The 25,160-nt window shown below is 40.8% G+C and overlaps 1 protein-coding gene across 2 annotated transcripts; it reads left to right on the top strand.

Annotated features, from left to right (window-relative positions):
* Nucleotides 1-1,185: 1,185 nt before the first annotated feature.
* Nucleotides 1,186-23,163, top strand: MGST1 (microsomal glutathione S-transferase 1). 2 transcript variants are annotated; one of them, XM_072954263.1, is made up of 4 exons: nt 1,186-1,338; nt 7,735-7,882; nt 10,715-10,809; nt 22,557-23,163. In XM_072954263.1, exons 2-4 carry the CDS (start codon nt 7,757-7,759, stop codon nt 22,801-22,803), a joined length of 468 nt encoding a protein of 155 aa, XP_072810364.1. In that variant the 5' UTR covers nt 1,186-1,338; nt 7,735-7,756; the 3' UTR covers nt 22,804-23,163. The 2 variants fall into 2 exon arrangements, with proteins under 2 accessions (XP_072810364.1, XP_072810365.1); XM_072954264.1 differs by lacking the exon at nt 1,186-1,338 and adding an exon at nt 1,660-1,843.
* The last annotated feature ends 1,997 nt before the right edge of the window (nt 23,164-25,160 follow it).

The raw sequence follows: 25,160 nt of genomic DNA, 5'->3' as shown, positions 1-25,160 counted from the left end.
AAGTGTAAATTCTATCACAACCTATTTCCTGCTACTGCCCTAGACTCATACCCTATCTATCATCCTCATTTCTAAATTGAAATCTTTTCTTCCTAAAGTTTAGTGGCAATGTCTTACTTTTCTGGCTTTTGTGTTTATTAGATTGGAAACTCCTTGAGCACAATTATTTGATGTTATTTATCTTAGTTTCAGATTTTAGCATCAAGCCTTGTATTCACTTCATAACTGTCCCTTCAATTAATTCATTGCAGTCCAGTGCTGGCATTGTGCCAAAGACAGTGACATATCTATGACAGGTAATAATGTACCTGGTTTATTGATAGCAAAAACTCAATATTTACTCATTGACTGGTTAACAGTTTGAATACATTTTATAGTTCGAGTCGGATGAAGTCTTTCCAAAAACCGGTTAGAACCGTTCAGCTGGAATTCTCTGTATCAAATTGCTCAAATAGTAGCTCTCTGCACCTTTTTTCTGTAATGTTATCTGTAAGATTGGAGCTGTATTACCTCATAAAAAATGAAAAGAGTCTTTTAAATACTCGTAGTGCTAAAATCCCTTGGTGGGAATTCAGAATCATCTCAAATTCTGTCCTATCCCCAGTGTCTCAGCCAGGTTCCAGTGTACTTTACCAGGATACATGTAGCTTTCAAAAGACACAGACAATGAAAATGAAGCACTACTGTCTGCTGAGGCTGGATTTCCTAGCACTGCTACTGATCTGCTTCTGTAGAAACTATTCTCAGGCCTGTAATTCATTTCTGTTTTCTAGAGCAAACTGGTTAATTCTTACTCCCTTTTGTGGATTTGTTCATCATATCCTAGACAGCTAGTTCTGGGAGGCACCCCTTAAAGTCTAAAAGAAGTAAAATTAGGGCCAAAAAAAGAAGAAGAAGGAGAGGAAGTACACTACACATAGCAGGTGGTAAATGTGTGAGAAGTATGAACATAGATGAACGTAAGTCCTTAAAACAGTTTTAGATAAAGCCGTGCGAGCTAGATCCATGAATACCGTCGATGGGACTAGGAAACTTGGAAATAGCCCTAATCTAGATATTGTTGTGAGAATAACTCTGCCTTCCTAAGACACGCCCCTAAATGTCCGCGCAAAGACTATACTAAGCTGATTGTGTAACACACCGATCCTGTTTAATCTCGTCCGATTCCACTTTGGAGCCTGCACGGGAGGGGACAGGGTGAGGAGGCACACTGTCCCCGGATCTCTGATTTGGAGGACTACAGGTGATCGTCAGCAAACGTTCCATTGGGTCAGTGCCAGCCTTTCGGGGGGAGCCTGGCCACGCCACGGGCGCGGGGCAAGCGAAGTTTAGCCGAAGGTAATTTCATCCAAGGCTCCTAATCAGGTGCCCCCACTCCCGCCGCCGCGGACTGAAACTTTCTCTAAAGCTTTCGAAATTCAACAATGAGACTTTTTTAAAACCTGTTACCAGCGAAACAAATGTGACCTCCTTTCCCACTCCCAAACTTGAAATGTTCGCCGATGTCGAGTTCGGGGACCTGCGCCGGGGTCCCCGAGCCGCTGAGGCTGGAAATGGCATTTCGGGCCGAGAGCTTCCGGTGGCGCCAAAAAGAAAGGTTCAACGCCGGGCACCGGTAGGCGGAGATTACTCCGGGAGAGCAAAATCAGGAGATTCAGGGGAGGGGCTTGGCGCGGCGGGGCGCTCCGCTTTCCCGGCGCGTCCGAGAGCGAATTCGTCAGGAATTGGCCCGCGAGGGCGTGGCGCCTGCGTCCCGCCCCCGCTGTCCCCGTGAAAGTCCCCGAGCGCGCGCGCCGCCCGCCTCCGGGACCAGTTCGCGGTCTTTCTGCTGCTCGGATTCACAGTACGTTCCGGGGGGTTCGGGGGGGGGGACGGGGTGGGGGTGGACGCAGAGGGGACGGAGAGGGCGGCGGCGGCAAGGGGACAGGGACGGCAGGTGCAGGCGTGAGGCTCTCTGCCGACCGGGGACTTCTTTGCTCCATTTAGCTGCTAAACGTTTGCTTTTCCATCCATCTCTTCCAAAAGAGCGTTGCGTTCCTTGTACCCTTGTAGGGAAGTTGTCAAACTCCAGGAAGAAAACTTGAAAGAATTATGTTTTTCTATGTATAAGTGATGATTTACCCACTTTTTATTCTCAGCCCAGAGGAGCACCCACTTTGAAAGGGTCCCCCCCCCCGAACTTTGAGGGAACAAAAAGACCGTGCAAGGAGTTGTGATATAGGGAGTGGCTGCATTTTAAGCAACTTCCGTTCATCCTAAGGGTGTAAAATCCTGCAGTTGCTCCGAGTTGAAGGACAAACTGGCCTTTGCACCCGGGGAAAGACAAGACTTGCTCCTCTTGGTTCACTTTGATAGGCCAGAGAAACATCAGGGAAAGTGTATGTAATAATGAGCAACGTGCAGAAGAACATGAACTAAACCCTGTTAGAGGAATTAGACGTTGTTAGAGTCAGCTGACTCGAAAACTAAGGCTTAAACTTCCTGGGAGGGTTCTCAGCCTCCCAGTCCAGCGGAGGAAGCCATGCGGATGGAGTAAAGGATAAAGAAACCCTTCTTTGGGACTTAAGGCCTCGGATGTTACTTCTGTCGCTGGACGGGGGCGGTGGAAGCCAGGGTGCTTGCAAGCCTTCCTTCCATCTCCCTTCTCCAGGCCCCCAGCTAACAAGTCTAGCCCAATGTTCTTAGAGCCCTAGCCACTGTGAATACCAAACTAGACACTTTTTTGCATCCCCTGGGAGTTAAGTTTGGCTGGTATTGAGTTTTGCTGCCTTCTGCTGTTTCCGAAATAAGAGGCCTATGTGGATTGATAATCTTTGGTCATTTAAAAAAAAATGGTAAACCGATCCAAATTTGCATTACTCTCTGTGGCAGAAAATTACAATTTTTCTGAGGGTTTAAGTGGAGTGTCTCAATCATGGAGGCTGGAAAAGGAGGTCAGCACAGTCCCCTGAGAACAGCCTCACCCCACAGCCCCCCCCCCCCCCCAGAGTCACCAGCATTTTCCTCCCAGTACCTGGGCTCTGAAGCACAGAGGCCAAGTCTGCAGTCACTTTATAGTCTATTCGGTAAATTCTCGAACTCATAATCGGGACCAAGGTCGCTGAATTACTTTTCTTTATTTCTTGAGTTATTTTCTGCTGGTGGAAGAAGGTGTAAAATTGCAGAGTCACGGCCCTGGAAACGTGCATGCAGATTCTTTGGGTGTTTTGCAACATTGACGTACAGAGGCCACTGTAGATAAGAGAACTGTGCTCTTTGTGACCAAGAGCCTGGAAAAATAAGAGGAATATTTCTCCGTTGATAGTATCTACACCATCAACACTCGGACAGACACTGTTAGGGTAGGGGTGGGATTCCACGAGGTCAGGGGACAACACAGGAAGGAGATTTGACAGAAAGGGGTTGCCAGAAGGGCAAGGCAGTCTAGAATTCTTAGCCTTGATGGTTGATCGCCCGCAGGTTAAACACTTGAGAAAACTGGGTTCCAGGCTTAGGCCCTCCTCTGTGAATTTGGATTCATTCATTCTTTCTACCTCTCTGGGCCTCAGTTTCCTTATATGTTAAAGGCAGAGAGAGAATATTTGCTCTGACTACTTTAGAGTTCTCCAGTTCTCAAGTAAGATACTGAGATAGCTTTCAAAACTCTGAACTTGTGTCCTCAGTGCCTAGAACAGTGGCAAAGCAAGAGCTTATTTATTTAGCAAATATTTTTGTAGCACGTACCGGGTCCCACTGCTTTTCGAAGCACTTTATTCATTGAATGCTCACCAGAATCCTGTGAGGTAGGATGTATCATTAACCTCATTTTACAGGTAAGAGAAGTTGATCACAGCTGGATTACAGCTGAATTGGATCCACCTGGAAGACAATCTCCTTCCAGAGTCTGTGTGTGCTCCACGCTGCTCTTTGTCCTACCATGGCACCACCTCCATATTTGGGGACTGAGCTCTACCCTCTGGCGAGATGGGTGGAGATATTCTCAACTGTGCCAACCGATGATGGACAATAAAAGGAATGACACACTGTGCCAGTGGAATCCATCATTGGAGTGATTTATTTTCTACACCCATCACCATTGTTTCATGTTTTGCTCTGCTTGCTTTTCTTAAATTATTTCTACCGAGTTCCTAGACGACTCCAACCACTGAACACTTTACCCTCTGAGTTATTATTACTACTATCCTGCTCTCCTTCCTCCTGGCGACCTTTCCTGTAACTTTCCAGTTACCTTTCCAGTTCCTGACCTGTTACTTTTCTGGGAGCTTTCAGAGTGCACTGCCCAGCCATGATGCAGCTTCAAGGCAACTTACCGACCAATCAGCTTTGAAAAAGAAAGTCTAGATCAGAATTGCCTAATTTCATGCTATAAATGACTCGCATTTCTTAATGTCTTACCTTTTGCCCTCCTCACGCCACCCTCAGGTGTGCTGGGAGTGGACGATGTTGGTCCCGAGAGGCAGTTCATGAACCTATGGGGTGAGGTATCAGAAGCTCCATGTTGGCTCGGCTCCCGAAACCACTGACTTGAGGAGCTGAGCCACCTTCTTGTCAGTTGAGAAACTATGTGTGTGAAGTGCTCTTTCAGCACATTGTTCATATTTAGAGGAAAAGCCTCCTGTTACCCTTTTCCTCCAACTGCTTGTGTCTTTGTGTTCTGTTCCCACCAGCAGTGATGGAAGTCTTCCACTTTTTCTCTGTTCTTTGAATACCAGTTTTCATGGATAGAAAACCATTCTCTCGACTTTTATTCCATTGCTAAATCAATTTCATTCTGAGAATACTGGTGGGGACCTACAGAAACAGTTTCACTTTAAAAATTATTGTTAAATAGCAGGACTTCCTACTCAATAAACTTTTCTTAATTTTTTTTTAAATTAACACCCCTGCTGTGTTTCTTCAGATCTCTGTCCAGAGGCGTAGGACTTAGGGATCCCTTATTAAGCTAATCACTTTTATGCACTCTGAAGGAGAGTGCAGTTTATTCATGACTTTTACCCCTTCAAAACTAAAACAAGAGCAGATACATTAAATATGGCTAAAAGTTTTGTCTTGCACTGAGAATTGTTGACTGAAAAAAAAAAAAAAAACCTCTCAATGTGAGAACTGTGAATTCAGTTTTATTTGGGGCTTAAAGAGGGCTAGAGCCCGGGAGACAGCCTCTCAGATGGCTCTGAGGGACCACTTTGAAGACGAGGTGGGAGGGAAGCCTGTATATATATGATTTTGGTGAGGGGGGTACCTGCATTCAAACACACATCTTGGGAGAATGTTGCCGCTTAGCGTCACAAGGAACAGATGTCTCCATCAATGATTTTAGTGCTTTTCTTAAACACTTGCATCTTTCTATGAGAAGATGCAAGGAATTTGGCTCATAAAACTTTCTCCCGAAAATATCTAACACTCTGAAGCCCTGTTCTGCCAGTTTTCCCCAGAACAGAGTGTCTTGTTCCTGATCCTTTCGGGCTATGTTAAAGGTCAGCTACTGTATTGGCTGGTGACTTCATTCTTGTAGAATCAGATGGCGAGTGACATTCTTTAGTTGGCAGAATCTAATATACTTGCTTTCAAGATTACTGACTTTGTGGAGGTGGGTTAATTTGCTGTGTGTGTGTGTGTGTGTGTTTAAACTAGAATCCATTTGACCCTTGAACGAGAGTATTGGGGGGCCAGCCCTCCGTGCAGTCGAAAGTCCACGTATAACTTATAGTCGCCCCACCTTATACTCAGTTCTTCTGTATCCGTGGTTCCACATCTGCAGATTCAGCCATCTGCTGACTGTGTAGTAATACACAAGTACTTAGTATTGAAAAAAAATCCAACTATAAGTGGATTCACACAGTCCAAATTCATGTTGTTCAAGGGTCAACTGTAAATTTCTATTTGCCTTAATCCAAGGAGTGTATTTTTAGCCTACCTTTTAAAAGAAAGTTTGCTTAGCAAGCTTTGTTGTTGTTGTTTTTAATCTGCGAAATGGGAATAATACGTACCTTGTAGCATAATTGGAAGAGGAAGGAATATAACAGACGGAAGAGATGCCAGCACCACCAGCCGCAGGGTAGGCATTCGGTCAATGTTGGTTGAATCAGAATTAAGCAGTTTGCAGTCTCTTAAAGGAGACAGTGCAGTGTGGTTAGTGTATGAGATGTGAGATCAGAGACCTGGGTTTGTGTCCCAGCATGGAAGCTTAATGTCTCTAATTTCCATTGGCTTCATCTGTAGAATAGATATGCTTATGAGGGTTATAATACCATAGTTACAACAATTATGTAAGGTCATGCCCGTAAAGTACATGGTGTAATTAGACGTGCAGCCAGGTCTTATGAAATTAAGTATATTTGTATTATACGTGTGATTTCTGTCACATTCAACAGTAATATATAGATAACTGCATGCCCAATAACAGAGTATAGAAAGATACATAGGTGTAGAGATTATCAGTAGATGGACAGAGTGATAAGAATGTGATAGATGTCACTCTAGGTTGCACCCAGGGATTGAGTTTTAAAGGCTGGAACAGGTGTGTCTTCAAGAGACAGCACTCCATCAAAGCTGGTTAAATAGCATTTAAGCTTGGGTATGAGAAAAGATGTGTGTTTATGTGGAAGAGACAGAAGAAGTAGATGGCGGGGCTGATAATAGAACAAAGGAGGTTAAAAAGAATGAGTATCAGACAGTGTGGAACTTAAGCTTCCCCCTAGATTCTTACCCACTTTGACTTGAGTAGCACCAGTGTCCCTGTTTTCCTCCTGAGCCCTTTCCCAATTATACTTCCAACTCCTGACTCAGGCAGTTACCATCAGTTTACTCTTGACAGCCTTTAGATGGAAATAAATATGGAATATGAAGTAACCTGCAGAGTTCTGTAAAGCTAATCCCGCCCCCCCGGCCCCATCCCTTCCATAGAAATATCATAAATGCCCGTTTCTCAGCTGGCATTCGCAAGCCTGTTGTTTTACGTTTCCATCAGTCCTGCTTTGCCTTCTGCACTTGGATTGGTATGAATGATGACCATGGCCATGGGCTTAGTGATGGTCATGATAAGGAGATAATCAGCTTCACTGAGGGTTTGCATGGGCCAGGCTCTGTGCTAGGTATGGTCCACATATTGTCTCAATTAAATCCTGACAACAGCCCACTAAGTTAGGAGGTGTTACTCTTCCTCTCTTATAAGGGAAGAAATTCAGTTTCATAAAGGCTGAAGTTCTCAACCAAGGCTGATAGCCAAGTGAAATTCAGATCCTGGAGCTTGAGATCTCAAATACTGCTGACGTGACGAAAGGCTGCGAGCTGCATTTGTAAAGGAAGACAGGTATTAGAACTTAGGTGCTTCTAATCAAACATTCATGGTTTTGCTATGTACGTAGTTGGGGGTTTCGAAAGAGATCCATGACTGGCTTTTTTTGTGTCCAACTTGTAGTTCATCTTGATGCAAAAATTTTATTTGATTCTACCTTTAGAGCAGTTTGCCTGTTTATTTCTGCTTGTAACACCCCCTACATTTTCGTTTTCACTCAGTACTTGTTTGATGTCTTCAAGTTTAATGACTAGGACTAGAAAAAAAAAAACAAAAAACCAAAAACCAATGCTACTGATTTTGAGATTAAAACAGATTCCTTCTGCAAATAACCCCAGATATTTTTAAGAACAGTGTGGTTAATGCTGCAGTATAAACACATCAAGTCACCGTCAGCTTATCTGGGGTATGTATGTCTGCTTGTTTAAAATCTTTTTCAGGTTCCAGGCCAAAATCGAAACAATGGTTGACCTCACCCAGCTCATGGAAAATGAAGTGTTCATGGCCTTTGCCTCCTATGCAACGATTGTTCTTTCAAAAATGATGTTCATGAGTACTGCCACCGCCTTCTACAGATTGACAAGGAAGGTAAGGCACTCGGAGGCAACACCTTCTCTTAAGAGACGGGAATCTGGAAAACAATGTTCGTACTTTACTGTACTTTTTTGTAAAGCCCACTGGCAGATTGTTAAATACCGCAAAGGAAATGTACAATTGTTTGGTATATACGTGGATCTGACATATTTATGGAACCAGGTGCTTTCTTCCAGAAACTAGTAAATGGTTTTTTTCTCTATGCCTTTTGCTTCTTATCCTGCTGCTCAGCATGTGAGATTTCTGGAGTACCAAAGTTTTCAAGGAAACTTTATGATTTTTTTTGAAGTTAGTGTTCCCAACTAGAGTTTAGAAAATAGTCATTTTGTAGACAGTTAACTGGAGTTTTCAGCTCTATTACAGGTCAAAGATATGCTTTGGGGACAGAATTAAAGTTCTTTTTATTATTGGTAGAGCCTCTTATGATTGGGATGAGGTGTTTGAATTTTGTGTGGTGATGACTTCTTAAGTGGATAGTATTTCTACCCAGCATTATAAGAATGATTTTTTTTTTTAAACTGGAGGCTTGGAGAGTGTGGTAGAAAGATTTTGAAACACATAACCTGTACTTAAGCAGGGTCTGTGATGACAGTGATGGGGTAAAGCAAAGCTATGTTGACAAAGTTAAATAATTTTCAGGGGTGTGGTCCCTGTGAGATAGGCAGGAAGGGGGCAGGACACAGCCATTAGAGGAATGACACAGTAATTAGCACCAAGGTGATGAAAAAGGCAACTCTCAGTAGTCCTTGAGGTCCAAGATGGAGGGGGATTTAGCAACCCCGACACCGCGCGACCGACCTCATTTTCCCAGCCAGCCCCATGCTCTGAAGCTGCCGCTCTCCTCTGAGTAAGATGGCCCACATTCTGCCCATGGAATGTGTATCTTCTAGGCCCCTCCGACTTTTCTCTTGTCTTTTGAGATGGCCTGCACTCTGTCCTTGGAGTATCTCTCTGAATAAATCTGCTTTTACTCAACGGTGGCTCACTCTTGAATTTTTCCTGAGCGAAACCAAGGACCCTCACTGGGTGAGGCGCGTCCCAGGGACTCAGCTGAGACCTGGGACATGGCCAACCTCTCGTGCCCCATTTTTTCCTATGTCACCTGTGCCCAAATTCAGCACCTTCTTCCTGGAAACTACATATTTCTCTTCTAGTCCCTGTCCTGAGTTTTTTGTCCTCCAGAGCTTTACTTTTATCTAGAAGACACAGACCTCCCTAAGGGATGTCCTTATTACTGAGTTGAGATGTCACCCTGCCCAGGGGTACTTGCATTTTAATGGGGGCTCATACCCCCATGTTTAAATCTCTAATGGGGCAAGATGTGAGAGCAGCAGGCTATAAAGTGGCTGCTACCTCCAGGTCTTCACTGTCCTTTAAGAATGTAGTGGCACCAAGGATGGCAGAAATGGAGCTTGTTTAAAAAGAGAAGAAGGGAAATCAAATTTGTGGCGTGTCAGTGGTATATGCTCAGAGCCATGCTGCTGTCTGTGTGTGCCAGATCGTGGAATCATTTTGCATAATTGTTAGCATTATCATGTAAGATGATCATGACTCTTCCCATCTTATAGATGAGGAAATAAAAGTCAGAGAGGTTCAGTAGCTTACCTCTTCACTGGTTACACATTAATAAAGGGTGAGATTCAAATTTGTTCTGGTTTAAACTCAAATCCCACGCACTCTCCATTGTGAAATACATTTATTTACTTACATCAGAATATATTTATTGAACATCTAGTGTGTGCCAGGCGTTTATTTAGGGACAAGATAGGTGGATCTGACCTCAAGAGCTGATACCGTGTCATGTCTCTGCCCATTGATTCTCCTCAACATCTTTATCTGAAATAAATGCTCATGTCATATTAGAAAAAATGTCATATTTATGAGATTTCTCTGCTTAAATTAAGGCTAATTTTATAGTTCATGTTTTTCCTTATTATAAATTATTCAGTGGTGGAATATACTTAAATATTTTTAAATGCATGTTTCAAGTTTCAGGGGATGGGAAATCATTTCAAACAGCATAATTATTGCAGGAAGGAGTATATGAGCACGTGCCCTAGAACTCACGTGCTTGGTATTTACAGGAGCACAGTTCGGCTTCTTATATTTCACTGTATTATTCAACCAAAAGTTTTAGTTAATTCAGAAAAAAAAGATAAGAGACCCAGATACCCTAACAAGGTACAAAATGCTATTCCTGCCCCTCACTCTTTTGTTTTTTCTTCATGCCTGTTCAGTCTCGAATATCCTTGGCAAGTAAACATATGACTTTCTCATGAGCCAACCAGTTGGAAATATTAATACTTTTGAACGAAGACGCATCGGTCAGCATCGCTGCAAAAGTTCACCACGATAGTGGTCAGTGAGGACTTAGAATTACTCGCTTTCCCCCATTTTTGCTTCCTTTTCACTATTTTTATACACTGTTTTTTTAATGATAAAAATGTTTTAATTCATTACCAGCTTATTACAATTCTAAACACGTTATGACCTAATGAGCAGCTTCATAACAGGTGAAGAATTTATAGAACTAGAAGATGGAAGTATCATTAGAGTGCAAGATTTATTTTTTTTACACTGGTTTTTATTTAAGTTCTTACTTATGTTTCTCTTTTAAAAGGTTTTGCAATGTTAGTAAACGTTCAGATTTTATTAATAGATGCTGTCTCCTACTCTTGTGTTTGATCTGCTGCTCCCAGTGTGTTTTTCCCATGATGGCCAACATGGATGCCCGAGTTCCTTCCGTTAGAGTGGAAATAACTTGTCAGGTGGAATCCCCTCATGTTATTTGATATTTGAATTTTTTCCCCTTGGTATTTGGAATAGGCTTTTGCCAACCCGGAGGACTGCACAGGCTCTGGCAAAGGAGAAAATGCCAAGAAGTATCTCCGGACAGATGACAGAGTGGAACGTGTGCGGAGGTGAACCCACTGTCTCCTGAAATGATTTACTTGATGGAAGGATTTTGGTCATGGAGTTAAGTGAGGATGTTGGGGTCTTAAGAAAGAAGGAGGAGAAGTCAATTAGCTTACCTAGTCCACATAATTGTAAAAAATTAGGGATCTGGACGTCTCCAGCGCTCACTGTGACTGCACCTATTTCCAATTTAGCTTTTCTATGCACTTTGTTGGGGTTAATGACTCTGTTCTGTGTAGGGATTTATCAGAAGTAATGACAGGTACAAGGTGACATGAGGACGGTAGATTCTTGCCGTTCTGTCATCTTTCTCCAGAAGTGAAACTGTCAGCTTGTGTAAAAGGTTGAAGAACTAGGTATTTTTGGATAAGATTCAAATTATGAACTTGGGAAATCTCTCCCTTTCCTTTCTCTCTCTCTCTTTCTCCCTGTCTCCCTCCCTCTCTCCTTTTTAGATATTGTGTTTAATGTACTGAGAGTTCAGTGAACAATGAAAAGCAATAGGCCAAGATACCATCTACAGTTTCCTAATAATACCATTAATAGACTTCTTTTAAAAGCACATTGAATTCTAGTTCTGGAGGTATATTTCTTAATCCTTGTCATAAAGTTATGTAAATCACAAACTTTTTTTTTCATCTTTACTGAGGTATAATTAACAAATAAAATTGTAAGATGTTCACAGGGTACAAGATCATTTGATAGACGTTTACATTGTGAAAGGATTCCCTGTATTGAGTTAATTAACACATCCATCACCTCACACGTCTGACCTCCCCTCCCCTCTTTTTTGGAGAGGACATTTAAGTTCTACTCTCATAGCAGATTTCAGTTATACAGTAACACAATACAGTGTTATCAGCTACAGTTACCATGCTGTCCATTAGATCCTCAGACCTGGTGCATCTTAAAACTGACAATTTGTACCTTTTTATCAACCTCTCCTTATTTTCCCCACCAGCTAGCCTGGGAGTCACTTTTCTACTTTGTTTCTATGAGTTTGATTTTTTTTTTCTTTTTGCAGATTCTGTGTATAAGTGAGATCATACAATATTTGTCTTTCTCTGTCTTACTTCATTTAGAATAATGCCCTCCTGGATTCACCCAAATGACAGGATTTCCTTCCTTTTTAAGGCTGAATAATATTCCATCGTGTGTGCATGTGTATATACATACCATGTTTTCTTTATCTGTTCATCTGTTGATGGACACTTAGGTTGTTTCCATGTCTCGGCTACTATGAATAATGCTGCAGTGAATGTGGGAGTGCAGATATTTCTTTGGGATAATGGTAATTCTATTTTTAATTGTTTGAGGACCTTCTGTACGGTTTTCCATGGTGGCTGTACCAGTTTACATTCCCAGCAACAGTGTACAAGGGTTCCCTTTTCTCCACATCCTGGCAAGCATTTGCTGTCTCTGACCTTTTTGACAGTAGCCATCCTAACAGGTGTGAGGTGATACTTCACTGTGGTTTTGATCTGCGTTTCCCAGATGATTAGTGATGTTGAGCATGTTTTCATGTACCTCTTGGCCATTTGGATGTTTTCTTTGGAAAAATGACTATTTGGGTCCCTTTTAAAAGTTGTGTTGTTTTATTTACTTATTAATTTTTGGCTGTGGCATCGCATGAGTTACTTACATATTTTGAATATTAATCCCTTATCAGATACGTGGTTTGCAAATATTTTATCCCATTCCACAGGTTGCCTTTCCATTTTACTGATGGTTTCTTTCACCAAGCAGAAAGTTTTTGGTTTGACGTGGTCTCACGTGTTTATTTCTGCTTTTGTGGTCGAATCCAAAAAAATCATTGCCAAGACCAGTATCAAAGAGCTTATTACCCTCTATGTTTTCTTCCAGGAGTTTTATGGTTTCAGATTTTACATTCAAATCTTTAATCCATTTTGAGTTGATTTTTGTGTACAGTGTCAGATAGGGTTCAGTTTCATTCTTTTGCATTTGGAAATCTAGTTTCCCGAACACAGTCTGTTGAAGAGACTGTCCTTCCCTATTGTGTATTCTTGGCTCCTTTGTCAAAAATTAATTGACTATATATGCATGGGTTTATTTCTGGGCTCTCTGCTGATCTGTGTGTCTGCTTTTATGCTAGTACGATACTGCCTTGATCACTCTAGCTTTGTAATATAGTTTGAAATCAGGAAAGATGATGTCTCTGCAAGGTCGCTTTGGATATTTAGGTTTACTTGTGGTTTCATATAAATTTTAGGATTGATTTTCCTATTTCTCTAAAAAATGCCATTGGGATTTTGAGAGGGAGCACATTAAATCTGTAGATCGCTTTGGATAGTGTGGACATTTTAACAATGTTAATTCCTCCGGTCTCCAGAATATCTTTTCATTTATTTGAGTCTCCTGTTTCTTTCATCAGGGTCTTATACTCTTCAGTGTATAGATCTTTTACATCCATGGTTGAGTTTATTCCTAAGCATTTGATTCTTTTTGATGCTACTGTAAATGGAATTTAAAATTTTATCTTTCTGATAGTTCATTGTTGGTGTATAGAAACACAGCTGATTTTTGTATATTGAATGATCTTGTGTTCTGAAACTTTACTGAATTTGTTTATTAGTTTTAATAATTTGGGGGTGAAATTAGGTAGGGATTCTTGACATAATATCATGTCATCTGCAAATAGAGACAGTTTTACTTCTTTCTTTCTGATCTGGATAACTTTTATTTCTTTTTCTTGATTAATTACTCTGGCTAGGATTTCTAGGAGTATGCTGAATAAAAGTGGTGAGAATGGACATGCCTGTTTTGTTTCTGATCTTAGAGGAAAATTTTTTGGCTTTTCACTGTTGAATATGATGTTAGCTGTGAACTTGTCGTGTGTGGCCACAGTTATATTGAAGTATGTTTCCTCTATAACCAGTTTGTTGAGAATTTTTATCATGAAAGGATTTTGAGTATGGCCAAATGCTTTCCTGTTTCTATCGAAGTGATCAAATGATTTTTATCCTTCATTTTGTTAATATGGAGTATCTCATTGGTTGATTTGCAGATGTTGAACCAGCCTTACATCCCTGGAATAAATCTCACTTGATAATGGTGTATGATCCTTTTAATCCTTTTAAGTAAACTGTGAATTTAGTTTGCTAATATTTTGTTGAGGATTTTTGCCTCTGTGTATGTCAGGGATATTGGCTTGTAATTTTCTTTTCTTGTACCCTTGTCTGACTTTATTATCAGGGTAATACTGGCTTTGTAAAAATGAGTTTGAAAATTTTTCCCTCTTTTATTTTTTGGAAGAGTTTGAGAAGGATTGGCGTTAATTCTTCTTTAAATGTTTGGTAAAATCCACCAGGGAAGCCATCTGTTCCTGGATTTCTTTGTTGGGAGGTTTTTGATTACTGATTTTATCTTCTTGCTAGTAATTGATCTGTCCAGATCTTCTGTTTCTTCATGATTCAGTCTTGGTAGGTTGTATGTTACTAAGACTCTAACCATGTCTTACAATATTCCAATTTGTTGGTATGTAATTGTTCCTAGTAGCTTCTTTTGAGCCTTTGTATTTCTGTAATATCAGTTGGAATATCTCCTCTTGCAATTCTGATGTTATTTATTTGAGTCCTTTCTCCTTTTTCCTTGGTAAGTCTTGCTAAATATTTGTCCGTTTTGTTTATCTTTTCAAAGAATCAGCTCTTACTTCATTGATCTTTCCTATTGTCTTTTTAGTCCCTATTTCATTTATGTCTGCTCTGATCTTTATTTCTTTGCTTTTACTTAATTTGGGCTTAGTTTGTTTTATTGTTTTTAGTTTCTTGAGTTACAAAGTTAGGTTATTTATTTTAGATCTTTCTTTTTCTTAATGTAGGCATTTGTCACTATAAACATCCCTCTTAGAACTGCCTTGCTGCATCCCACGAATTTTGGTATATTCTGTTTCTATCTTGATTTGTCTCAAGATATTTTTTGATTTCTCTTGATTTTTTTCTTTGATCCATTGCTTGTTTAGCAGCGTGTTGTTTAATCTCCACTTATTTGTGAATTTTCTAGTTTTCTTTTAGTAACTGATGTCTCGTTTCATACTATTGAGGTTGGAATAGATGATTGATATGATTTCAAACTTGCTGAATTTATTAAGGGTAGCTTTTTAATCTAACATGTGACCTCTCCTGAAAAATGTTCCATGTGTGCTAGGGAAGAATGTATATTATGTTGCTTTAAGATGTAAAGTTCTGTATGTCTTTTAGGTCCATCAGATCTAATGTATAGTTTCAGTCCAATGTTTCCTTATTACTTTTCTTCCTGGATGATCTGTCCATTATTGAAAGTGGGATACTGAAGTCCCCTACAATTATGGTGTGTTATTTCTCCATCAGATCTGTTAATATTTGCTTTATATATTTAGGTGTTCTGTGTTGGGGTGCACAAATATTTGCCAATCTTATATGCTCTTGATGTATTGACCCCCTTTATCATTATATAATGACCTGCTTTGTCTTTTGATATAGTCCGTGGTTTAAAGTTTGTTTTGCCTGGTGTAAGTATAGCTACTTCAGCTTTCTTTTGGCTTCTATTTGCATGGAATATCTTTTTCCATCCCTTCACTTTGGAATCTACGTGTGTCCTTAAAGCTGAAGTGAGTCACTGCATAGGCAGCATATAGTTGGATCTTGTTTTAGTTTCATCTATTCAGTCATTCTGTGTCTTTTGACTGGAGAGCTTAACCCATGTTTGTCTTTATTGCTATTTTGTTAATGCTTTTCTGGTTGCTTTGCAATTCCTTTGTTCCTCTCTTCCTTTGCGATTTGATGATTGTCTATAATAGTAAGCTTTGATTGCTTTCTCTTTATCTTTTTGTGTCTACTGCAAGTTTTTGCTTTGTGGTAATAATCCTGAGTCTTACAGGAAACATATTTTTAACAGTCTGTTTTAATCTGAATGCATACAAATAGTCTGTATTTTTATACTCCTTTCCCACATTAGATGTTTCTGATGTCACGATTTACATCTTGTTACATTGTGTATCCATTAAGAAATTATTGTAGTTACAGTTACTTTTAATACATTTGTCTTTTAATCTTCAAACTAGAAGTTACAAGTGATTTACCCACCACCATTACATTAGATTATTTTAAATTTAACTCTATTAGTTACTTTTACCTGTGAGTTTTATACTTTATTCATATGTGTTCCTCTTACTAATTAGTGTCCCTCAGTTTCAGCTTGAAGAACTCCTTCGAACATCTTTTTAGGGCTACTTTAGTAGTGGTGAACTCCTTTAGCTTTTGTTTATCTGGAAAACTCTCTCTCCTTCAATTCTGAAGGTCAGCTTTGCTGGGTAGAGTATTTTGATTGGTAGCTTATTTTTTCTTTCAGCACTTTGACTGTATCATCCCATTCCCTTCTGGCTTGCAGAGTTTCTGGTAAAACGCTAATCTGTTGATATTCTCAGAAGTGGGGGTCTCTTGTTGCTTTTCTCCTGCTGTTTTTAAAATTCTCTCCTTGTCTTTAACTTTTGGCAGTTTAATTATAATTAAACGTGGGTCTCCTTAGATTCATCTATTATGGTACTTTCTGAAGTTCTTGTGTCTAGATGTCTACTTTCTTCAGATTAGGAAATTTTTCAGCCATTATTTCTTTGTATAAGCTCCCTCCCCACTTTCACTCTCATACTTCTGGTGCCTCTATAATGCATATAGGGGTCTTGTTGAAAACTGCTTCTTTGTTTGCTATATTCCTGCGGGACTTGTAAATGGCAGCACTGTTGACTATCAGAGCTGGTAACCCAGAGACTCATCCCTTGGGCTGCAGCCATGAAAGCTGGGGTGCACATGTGTGCAGGCATCTTCCAGGGAAATACTGGTGACTTGTTTCCAGGTTGGTGGAGAAGATGGAGGAGGTGCCTGCTGGTTCCCTAGGAGGGAAGGGATCAGACCTAGAAACAGGTTAAATTGGAAGCCTGACCCTCAGGTAGCAGATTTTTAAAGTACGCAGGTGGACCCCTTTCAGGGGAAGACTGGGAGATGGGCATTTTAATCTCTTCCCTCTATGCTGAGCCCTGGGATGGTAGCCAATTAGGAACTCCTGTGTTTGCTGCAGCCCTGTAGGATGCATGAATGGAAGCCCCACTGGCTCTCAGAGCCAGGACACTCAGGAACCTGTACCGTGGGTGGCAGCAAAAAGTTGGGGTGCAGATGTGTGTATGAGCTTCTTTAAGGGAGAACATGGGCTGCAGGGAGATGGTGAGGAAGGTTTGTGCCAGTTTCCCTAGTCTCTGGGAAGGATTGCTACTAGCTCCTAGATGTGTGCTAGGTTACAAGCCTGACCCTCAGACAGCAGCTTTCAAACTGTGCAGGTGGACATCTTTCAGGGAAAGACAGAGGATGGGCAATTTTGCCTGCTTCTCTGTGCTGAGCCCTGACAGAATATCCACAGCAAGTCTCACACATCTGTTCGTAGCTTTTCTTTTGTTTGCTATGGTCTTGTGGGTCTTTGGGATGCAGTCCTCACCGACTTGCAGAAATAGGTGTTTTTTGGTGGGGAGCATATTCCTTGGGTGAAAGTCATAAAGGTCGGAGCGCTAAATGTGGTGCCCAAACCCGTTTCTCGTCAGGGAGAAGCTGGGATTTGGGCATTCCTTCCTGATCGTATGATGCTGTGCTGGGGCGGGGAGTGGGGAGTGGTTTATGGCAAGATTATGTCTCAGCCTGTCCTATCCATTTCCACATGGGCATTTTCTCGTTCTCTCAATGTGCAGAAGTTGCTTAGCTGGGTTCTGGATTTCTTTCAGTGGTAGCTGCCCCACTTTGGTGTCTCCGTGGAGAGGGGAGTTCAGGAGTCCCCTGTGTCGCCATCTTAGTTGACCCCTTCCCCACTGCAAATTTTTTATATTGAAATTCCATTGCCAATCCATTAGTTGTATTTTTCTAACATGTGAAACATGAAAGTTATGTACCATTTTCTCTTTTAGTATTTTCTAACGCTGCCCCGTACTGTGGTGCAATTCTAGACACATTTCACGGAATAAGTAACATTATATAATATTAAGGAGGCAGTGAGGAGTTTTCATAGCCATACTTAACCATACAGATATTTAGTTTTGTGATGAATAGTTAAGACAGGAAACATGAATATATTTGACTACACTTCAGTTTGGTGAGTACAAATAAATAACGAAATGGAGGCTGAAGGGAAAAAAAAAATTACTTCCGTGATTCAAGTATCAGCTGCGGCATCTAATTCCCTTAGAATCGAGGTCATATTTGCTTTATCACCTTGGAAGCCCCTCCCAAGATTTCTGCAGATTACCCTATGGTATATGTAGTCTCAAGATTAACTCAGGCTGCGTTCTGCATTTGTGCATGTTTCCATATTCCGCATTTTGTTAGGCTTGAAGTCAACTTGGCTCTTTCCTCGATTTTCTTAACAAATCAATTTGAAAATGTGCGTAAAAGTAGACTTGACTCAACTGAGGTGCAAGTTTACACCACGGCAACACAAACATTTCAAGTTGTGTGTTGGACAGTGCTCTGACCGTGTCTTTCAGCATCCTGTCCCCGGGGAAGCACCGACCCACTTCCCCTGACACAGTGGCCAGCATTACACTGTCATGCTGGCTCTTCTTTGCCCCCTGTACTCTTCCGCTTTTCCAGTACTGAAATTAGATTTAATTTTTTTGTTTATGCAAAAAAGTTTAACCCCAAGTTATTTCAAGCAAGAGTGGTTTTTTTTTTCCTAAAAGGAATTCTATGCTAGATAGTTAGAATAAAATTTTAACCACTTCCATACTTAGTTATCTGTTTGTTAATTCAACAGTCCTCCTGAGCAAACTGGCCGGTTAAGAAAATGAACTGTGCCAAGACTGTGGATCTAAAACAGTTTCAAGACAAAGAATCAACATGAACACTTCAAATAGTATCAGAGGAACATTACAGGTGTTAACATGTGTTATGATGAAAAAGAATAAAAATTAGAAAAGGTGACTAAAGCTTTGTGGAGTTATCAAAACCACTACAGAGACAGTTTAAAGCGTTACCTCATCCTTTTTTGCGCATCCCTTTTAGAGAAGGCAATCACATGCACGATGCTAATCATGACCCTATGCTCATCAAATCGCCCAGAACTTGAAAGTGCCACCAATTAGACCTTTGGTAGCATTAGTATGTTTGAAAGGAAGATGAAGGTAAGTCTCCCCTGTGAAAGCTTAGCAAAACCTATTTTATTTGGGGATTTTAGATTCTTCCCCCCTCTCCCTTCCCAGCCCCTGCTTCTCCCTCTCTGTGCCCATGGGATTGTAGTTCTAGAGGAGAAAGCCATTATGTGAGCTGGTCTTCTCATCAGGTTGTGAACAACTAGTAAAACTCAGTGAGAACAACTGCCCTGAATTCTGAAAGGAGTCAGAGTCCTTGAGGAGATGCCGAGACGTGTGTGCAGCGCCCCCTGGTGATCACACTCTGGCTTCTCGGGGTGGCAAGAGCCGGGTCACCAGGAAAGACAAGGTGTATTTTTCGACACCCTATCAGTTCCATCAAAAAAGTTCCCAGTGACAAATCACTTTTGGAGAAAGCGTTTCCAGCATCTCCCCTCTCCATTTTTAATCTAGAATTTTTCTTTTCCGTTCCTTCCACGTGTCATCATAAAGGTGTTTCTGTTAGCACATTTCAATGGAAGGGACTGAAGGGGGCTGCAAGGGAAGTGTGAAGTGTGCTTTCAGGTGTGCAGGACTGAGAAAATTAATACATAGTACACGTAGGGAACACTTAATTAAAAACACAGGGTAATGTGTGTTGAAAGGTCAAGATCACTGACCTGAAGTAAATTATTTGCATTCAGGACAGACGGCAATCAGAGATGATTCACAAATAATTTACGTATGCATTTATTTAATCCTGCCTCATCTTGTTCTAGAAACCATATGCATTCACTACAATAAGGTAAAAAGAAAGTTGTAAGGTAATCAGGGCAGCTGGAGAAATAAAGGGAAGCATTCAAAAGAAAAAAAGGGAGTTGGTACTTAGGGAAGGGAGAGACATTTAGAATATGCTGCCCTCAGAGGCAGAGAACACCCCTTCTGCGAGACTGTGCGGTGCAGGCCAGGTGGTGCTCCCTGGGGATTCTGTGGAGGAACTGGACCACGGGCTAGGAGCTGAGCCAGGTGACTTCTCTCCTGGCCCCAGTGCACGAACGAAGCACTTGCTGCAAGATTATTGCATGTGTGTCACTGTCACTTCTTTTACTGGAATGGCATAAAACAGCTTGAAGACCGGATTCCTACCCTTGATGGGTTTCCCCCTAGAAGTAAGACCAACATGCATGTTGTCATTAGAGAAGGATGACGCAGTTTCTCATTAGATGTTAAGTTGACCTTGAAGAGTGTTGGGCTCTGGAAGGAGGAGAAGGATTGTAGTGATCATGTCAATTTGGGAAAATGTGTTTATGGGAATTTGCATGCATGCTGTATGCTGAGTGTGAAGAGGTTCAGGTAAGAGAAGGGAATCAGGAAGCCTGGAGTCCAGCTCCTTTTGTAGACGGCTACCCTCTGATAGTTCTCAAAGATGCATAGCAACTCTGGCCCAGGTTGGGTCGATGCTGAGATCAGAGTGGTTCTGATCTGGCAAGGAAGGTATGCTTGCAGCATCATTCGCACAGGGCAAGGCTGGTAGGAAGGTTCAACCCAGAGCAAGCTTGCCCAAAGAGGCATCTGTCCAGAGGAGGAAGGAAAATGGGAACCCAGGATCATGGATGGGGGAAGCAGACCTGGGTAGAAAGTGGTCACCTAGAAAGGCTGATGCCCACCTGGTGCTAGAGTTTGGTGTCCATCTGGGAATGACACAAAAATGAAGGAAGCTGCCTGTCTAGGATGAGCTCTTGGGCAGAGAAAGGGTGACAGTAGACGGGAGATACTGAAGGACAGCAGGGGCTCCCTGGGAGCGCTGAGTAAGCACATGCCTGGCAGGGAGGGGGTCTGAAAAAAAAAAAGCATGTAAAACGACATAAATTAACATAGAATGTGAGGCTCTGTTGGAAACAGACCTGAACTAGGACAATGAGGAGTGTTACTTGTGAGACCATTTTGAGGGCTGAGGACAGGGAAACAGAATTGAAAAGGAGAAATGAGATAGAGAGAGGGAGACGGGAAGAATGGAAGGGCCAGGAAGGAAGCCCTGCCCTTGAACTTCCTTCCCCGGCGCCTCCTGAAGCTCTTTACACTTTATCGTCCTTGACTTCCTCCTCTGTTTTAACACTGCGTTCTGTTTGCCAGTTGATTAAGACGGGCTTAGAAATAAACATCGTTTTCACAGGGTCTCACTGTTATGCGTTCTTTCTCAATTTGAAAATGTCTGTCCTTTAAGAATGTTGTGAAGGAGAAAAGTAACGTGGCCAAGATGGGAGGTGACGATGTACCTGTGGTTCAGCAGGAGAATTCAAAGGACCAGAAATACACCATTGGTGTAATTGGTGAAAACGGCCCTTCTTTGGTAGAAAATAGTTCTCTTGGTTTTCCTTGGCCACCTCACTCTCAGTAACCCTTGGGTTCCACGGAAGAGAGGGGACGTGAACACACTTGTACCTTTCTGTCTCGGCTTTTATCCAGGAGCAGGTAGTTCTTTATTTAACCTTTCAAACCCATCACTTACCTAGATTACCATCACCTTCCTCATGTCTTTATGTTGTCATCATCTTTTTCAGACAACCTTACAGATAATCTGCAGAAAACAGGAGAAAGGAAAGAAAGGGAGGGTAGTGGTGACCACTGAACAGGCAATATGTAATAATTACGTTTTTTTTTTTCACTAAAAGAAAAAGAGAGTAACGTAAAACAAATATTTTTCATTTTGAAATTTGTATCAATAGCTGATGAACACTCTCCACGTCCTGATGTCTGGTCGTCTAGATTCTTAAGCCATTTTTCATTCTGGCGACTTAAACAGGGCTATCAGATGTGACAATTAAGCACCTAAAAATATCAAGTCAGTAGTAGATGTGCCTTGTATATTCACAGCCCCAACCAGAGAGGCCCAAGGCGCCAGGGACTGGAGGAAGACTTGTGTCTAAACTGCTTTCTGTATTCTCATAGCTGTGGTATCAAGATCACATTTAGGAAATGTATCTTTTCTCTTTATTGCCTGTCATTTCTGTGTATACTTTGCACTCTGCTCCGTCACTAGTAACTAATTCCTGTTGGAGTTTTAGGGTAGGTTGGCTAAAACTCACCCCATATTTGAAAGGCTAGTTAAGTATTCTGTTACTTGGATGTGACGCGCATGAAATTCTCGATATTCAGTTGGTAAACTGACTCTTGGCAACCTACTGGCTTGGGTGAGAGGGCAAGGATGATCTTGGTCACCATTTTGCAGACCAGCACAAGTGAGGGAGGAATCTTAAAAAAGATCATAACCAAAAGGATTTTCTGCCTTCGAGAAGAAGCGTTTTTGTAAGAAGAATCTTAAATTGCTGTTGTATGAAGCTTGGAAGAGAAGGTATTTTATACTATAAAAACGAAGTGAGTTTTATTATGTAGAGGCAGTTTTGATATTCTTGAAAGTGCAAAATGCCTTCTCTGTTGTATGCTGAGATACACTAAAAATCAGAAATAAAAATCACGCGACCTTCTCAGTAGAAGTCAAATGGGTAAGGAAGGAAGGGAATTTGAGAAAACTAAAAATGAATCTTGTACTTTGCATTTTTAAGATCCATTAACACTTATATTTAGTTTCAGAAGAAAAAGAAAAATGAATATATTTCTGCTGATTTTGAAATTAGTGTCATCTTATTTTCACAGAGCCCACCTGAATGACCTTGAAAATATTGTGCCATTTCTTGGCATCGGCCTTCTGTATTCCTTGAGTGGTCCAGATCTCTCTATGGCCCTCCTGCACTTCAGACTGTTTGTTGGATCACGAATCTACCACACAATTGCATATTTGACACCCCTTCCCCAGCCAAATCGGGCTTTGTCTTTCTTCCTTGGGTATGCAGTTACGATTTCGATGGCTTACAGGTTGTTGAGGAGTAAGTTGTACCTGTAACGAGTCATACAACTCACCATCCAGTGATTCTCTAAGAATTGTGTTCTTCCAATTTGTAATGAGTACTTTTGTAGATTTTAAGTGGGAAGGGACCAGAGAAATTAAGATGAGGAAAATCTAGTCTGAATGTTAGCGTCACCAGTATCCTTTATTCTTGTTTCATATTTGCCATAGAAATTTAACGCAATTTGAAACTCTGTCTTATTTTTAAAGCACTTTGTTGTAAATTTTGATTGTAATTTGTACCAATCCTTCAACATTTCATATTTTAAATCTTTAAAGAGAGTAAGTGCATAGATGTTAAACCTATATTTCAATATTGCTGAAATGGTCACATGAAATAAAGCATTTAAAGAATAATTTCATTTGGTTTGAATAGTTTTTGATTTTTTTATTGAAGTATAGTCGATTCACAATGTGGGGTTAGGGTCTGGTGTACAGCATAGTGATTCAATTTCCTTTGGTTTTATTTTTTCCCAGCTTACATTTTCAAAAGTTTCAGGCCTACAGAAAAGTAGAAAAGCAGTCCATGAACCTCTCTATAGCTTTCCCCTAGATTTACCAACTGTAAACATGTCACCGTATTTGCTTTAGCTCTATCTCTCAATGTTGTTTTTTTCCCCTGGAACAATTTGAAAGTAAGTTGCAGATCTCACGCCCTGAAGATACTTCACTCCTCAGTACTTCAACATGTATGTCCCCTGAATAGAGCAGTCTTCACATAACCACACCATTGTCACACCAAGGGAGTTTAGCCCAAGTGCAGTGACGTTATTTAATACATATAGTTCATATTAAAGGGTTCCCCAATTTTCCCAATAATGTCCTTTATGACTGCTTTATTTTTGGTCTGGGAACCAAACAAGGACCTGACACTATCCGTTCTCTTTCGTTTTCAATAAAATGGATACATTCATTGAGTTCTTTTTTTTTTTTTTTTTGTCTTTTATGACATTGGCTTGTTTTGAGATGTTTAGGTGGGTGGGTTGTTTGACAGAATGACCCTTAATCTGGTTTGGTTTTGTCTATAAGTTTCTCATTCATAGAGTCAGAGTAACCGTTTTTGGGGATGTTGTGTTCTTCAGCTTACAACACAGCAACAGACGCGTGATGTCAGTCTGTTCCAGTATTGGTGATCAGTTTAGTAAGGTAGTATTGGCCAGATTTATTAAAGCCATCTTTTTATCTTTGTAATCATATTCGGGGTGACAAACTGAGATTGTGGAAATCCTGTCATCCTGCAAACTTTCAGCCAATGGATTTAGCATCAAGTAATGTTCAGTTTTGTTTCTATGTAAAATATAAATATATAAACATAAAGATTCACAAAACATATATGTCTGCAAACCTATAAACACTATATAAATCCGCACACATTTAGATTTGTTTTAGATATGCACTTAAGCCTTTATAGTAAGGATGAACTTTTTTTTTTTTTACATTTTTATTGATTCATAATCATTTTACAGTGTTGTGTCAAATTCCAGTGTTCAGCACAATTTTTCAGTCATTCATGGACATATACACACTCATTGTCACATTTTTTTCTCTGTGATTTATCATAACATTTTGTGTATATTTCCCTGTGCTATACAGTGTAATCTTGTTTAGCTAGTCTACAATTTTGAAATCCCAGTCTATCCCTTCCCACCCTCTACCCCGCCCCCCCCGGTAACCACAAGTCTGTATTCTCTGTCCATGAGTCTATTTCTGTCCTGTATTTATGCTTTGTTTTTGTTTGTTTGTTTGTTTTTGTTTTTTAGATTCCACATATAAGCGATCTCATATGGTATTTTTCTTTCTCTTTCTGGCTTACTTCACTTAGAATGACATTCTCTAGGAGCATCCATGTTGCTGCAAATGGCATTATGTTGTCGGTTTTTATGGCTGAGTAGTATTCCATTGCATAAATATACCACATCTTCTTTATCCAGTCACCTGTTGATGGACATTTAGGTTGTTTCCATGTTTTGGCTATTGTAAATAGTGCTGCTATGAACATTGGGGTGCAGGTGTCATCCTGAAGTAGATTTCCCTCTGGATACAAGCCCAGGAGTGGGATTCCTGGGTCATATGGTAAGTCTATTCCTAGTCTTTTGAGGAATCTCCACACTGTTTTCCATAGTGGCTGCACCAAACTGCATTCCCACCAGCAGTGTAGGAGGGTTCCCCTTTCTCCACAGCCTCTCCAGCATTTGTCATTTTTGGATTTTTGAATGACGGCCATTCTGACTGGTGTGAGGTGATACCTCATGGTAGTTTTGATTTGCATTTCTCTGATAATTAGTGATATTGAACATTTTTTCATGTGTTTTTTGATCATTTGTATGTCTTCCTTGGAGAATTGCTTGTTTAGG

Source organism: Vicugna pacos, chromosome 34 (assembly GCF_048564905.1).
Source record: "Vicugna pacos chromosome 34, VicPac4, whole genome shotgun sequence".
Classification (NCBI taxonomy): Eukaryota; Metazoa; Chordata; class Mammalia; order Artiodactyla; family Camelidae; genus Vicugna; species Vicugna pacos.
This window is presented reverse-complemented; position numbering and strand designations above follow the sequence as displayed.

What these genes read in the sequence shown, in the direction of transcription:
- MGST1 (XM_072954263.1), top strand. Translation starts at nt 7,757, where the DNA reads ATGGTTGACCTCACCCAGCTCATGGAAAATGAAGTGTTCATGGCCTTT. An exon ending in TCTACAGATTGACAAGGAAG is followed by an intron (nt 7,883 to 10,714) that starts GTAAGGCACTCG and finishes TATTTGGAATAG; the next exon opens with GCTTTTGCCAACCCGGAGGA. An exon ending in AGAGTGGAACGTGTGCGGAG is followed by an intron (nt 10,810 to 22,556) that starts GTGAACCCACTG and finishes TTATTTTCACAG; the next exon opens with AGCCCACCTGAATGACCTTG.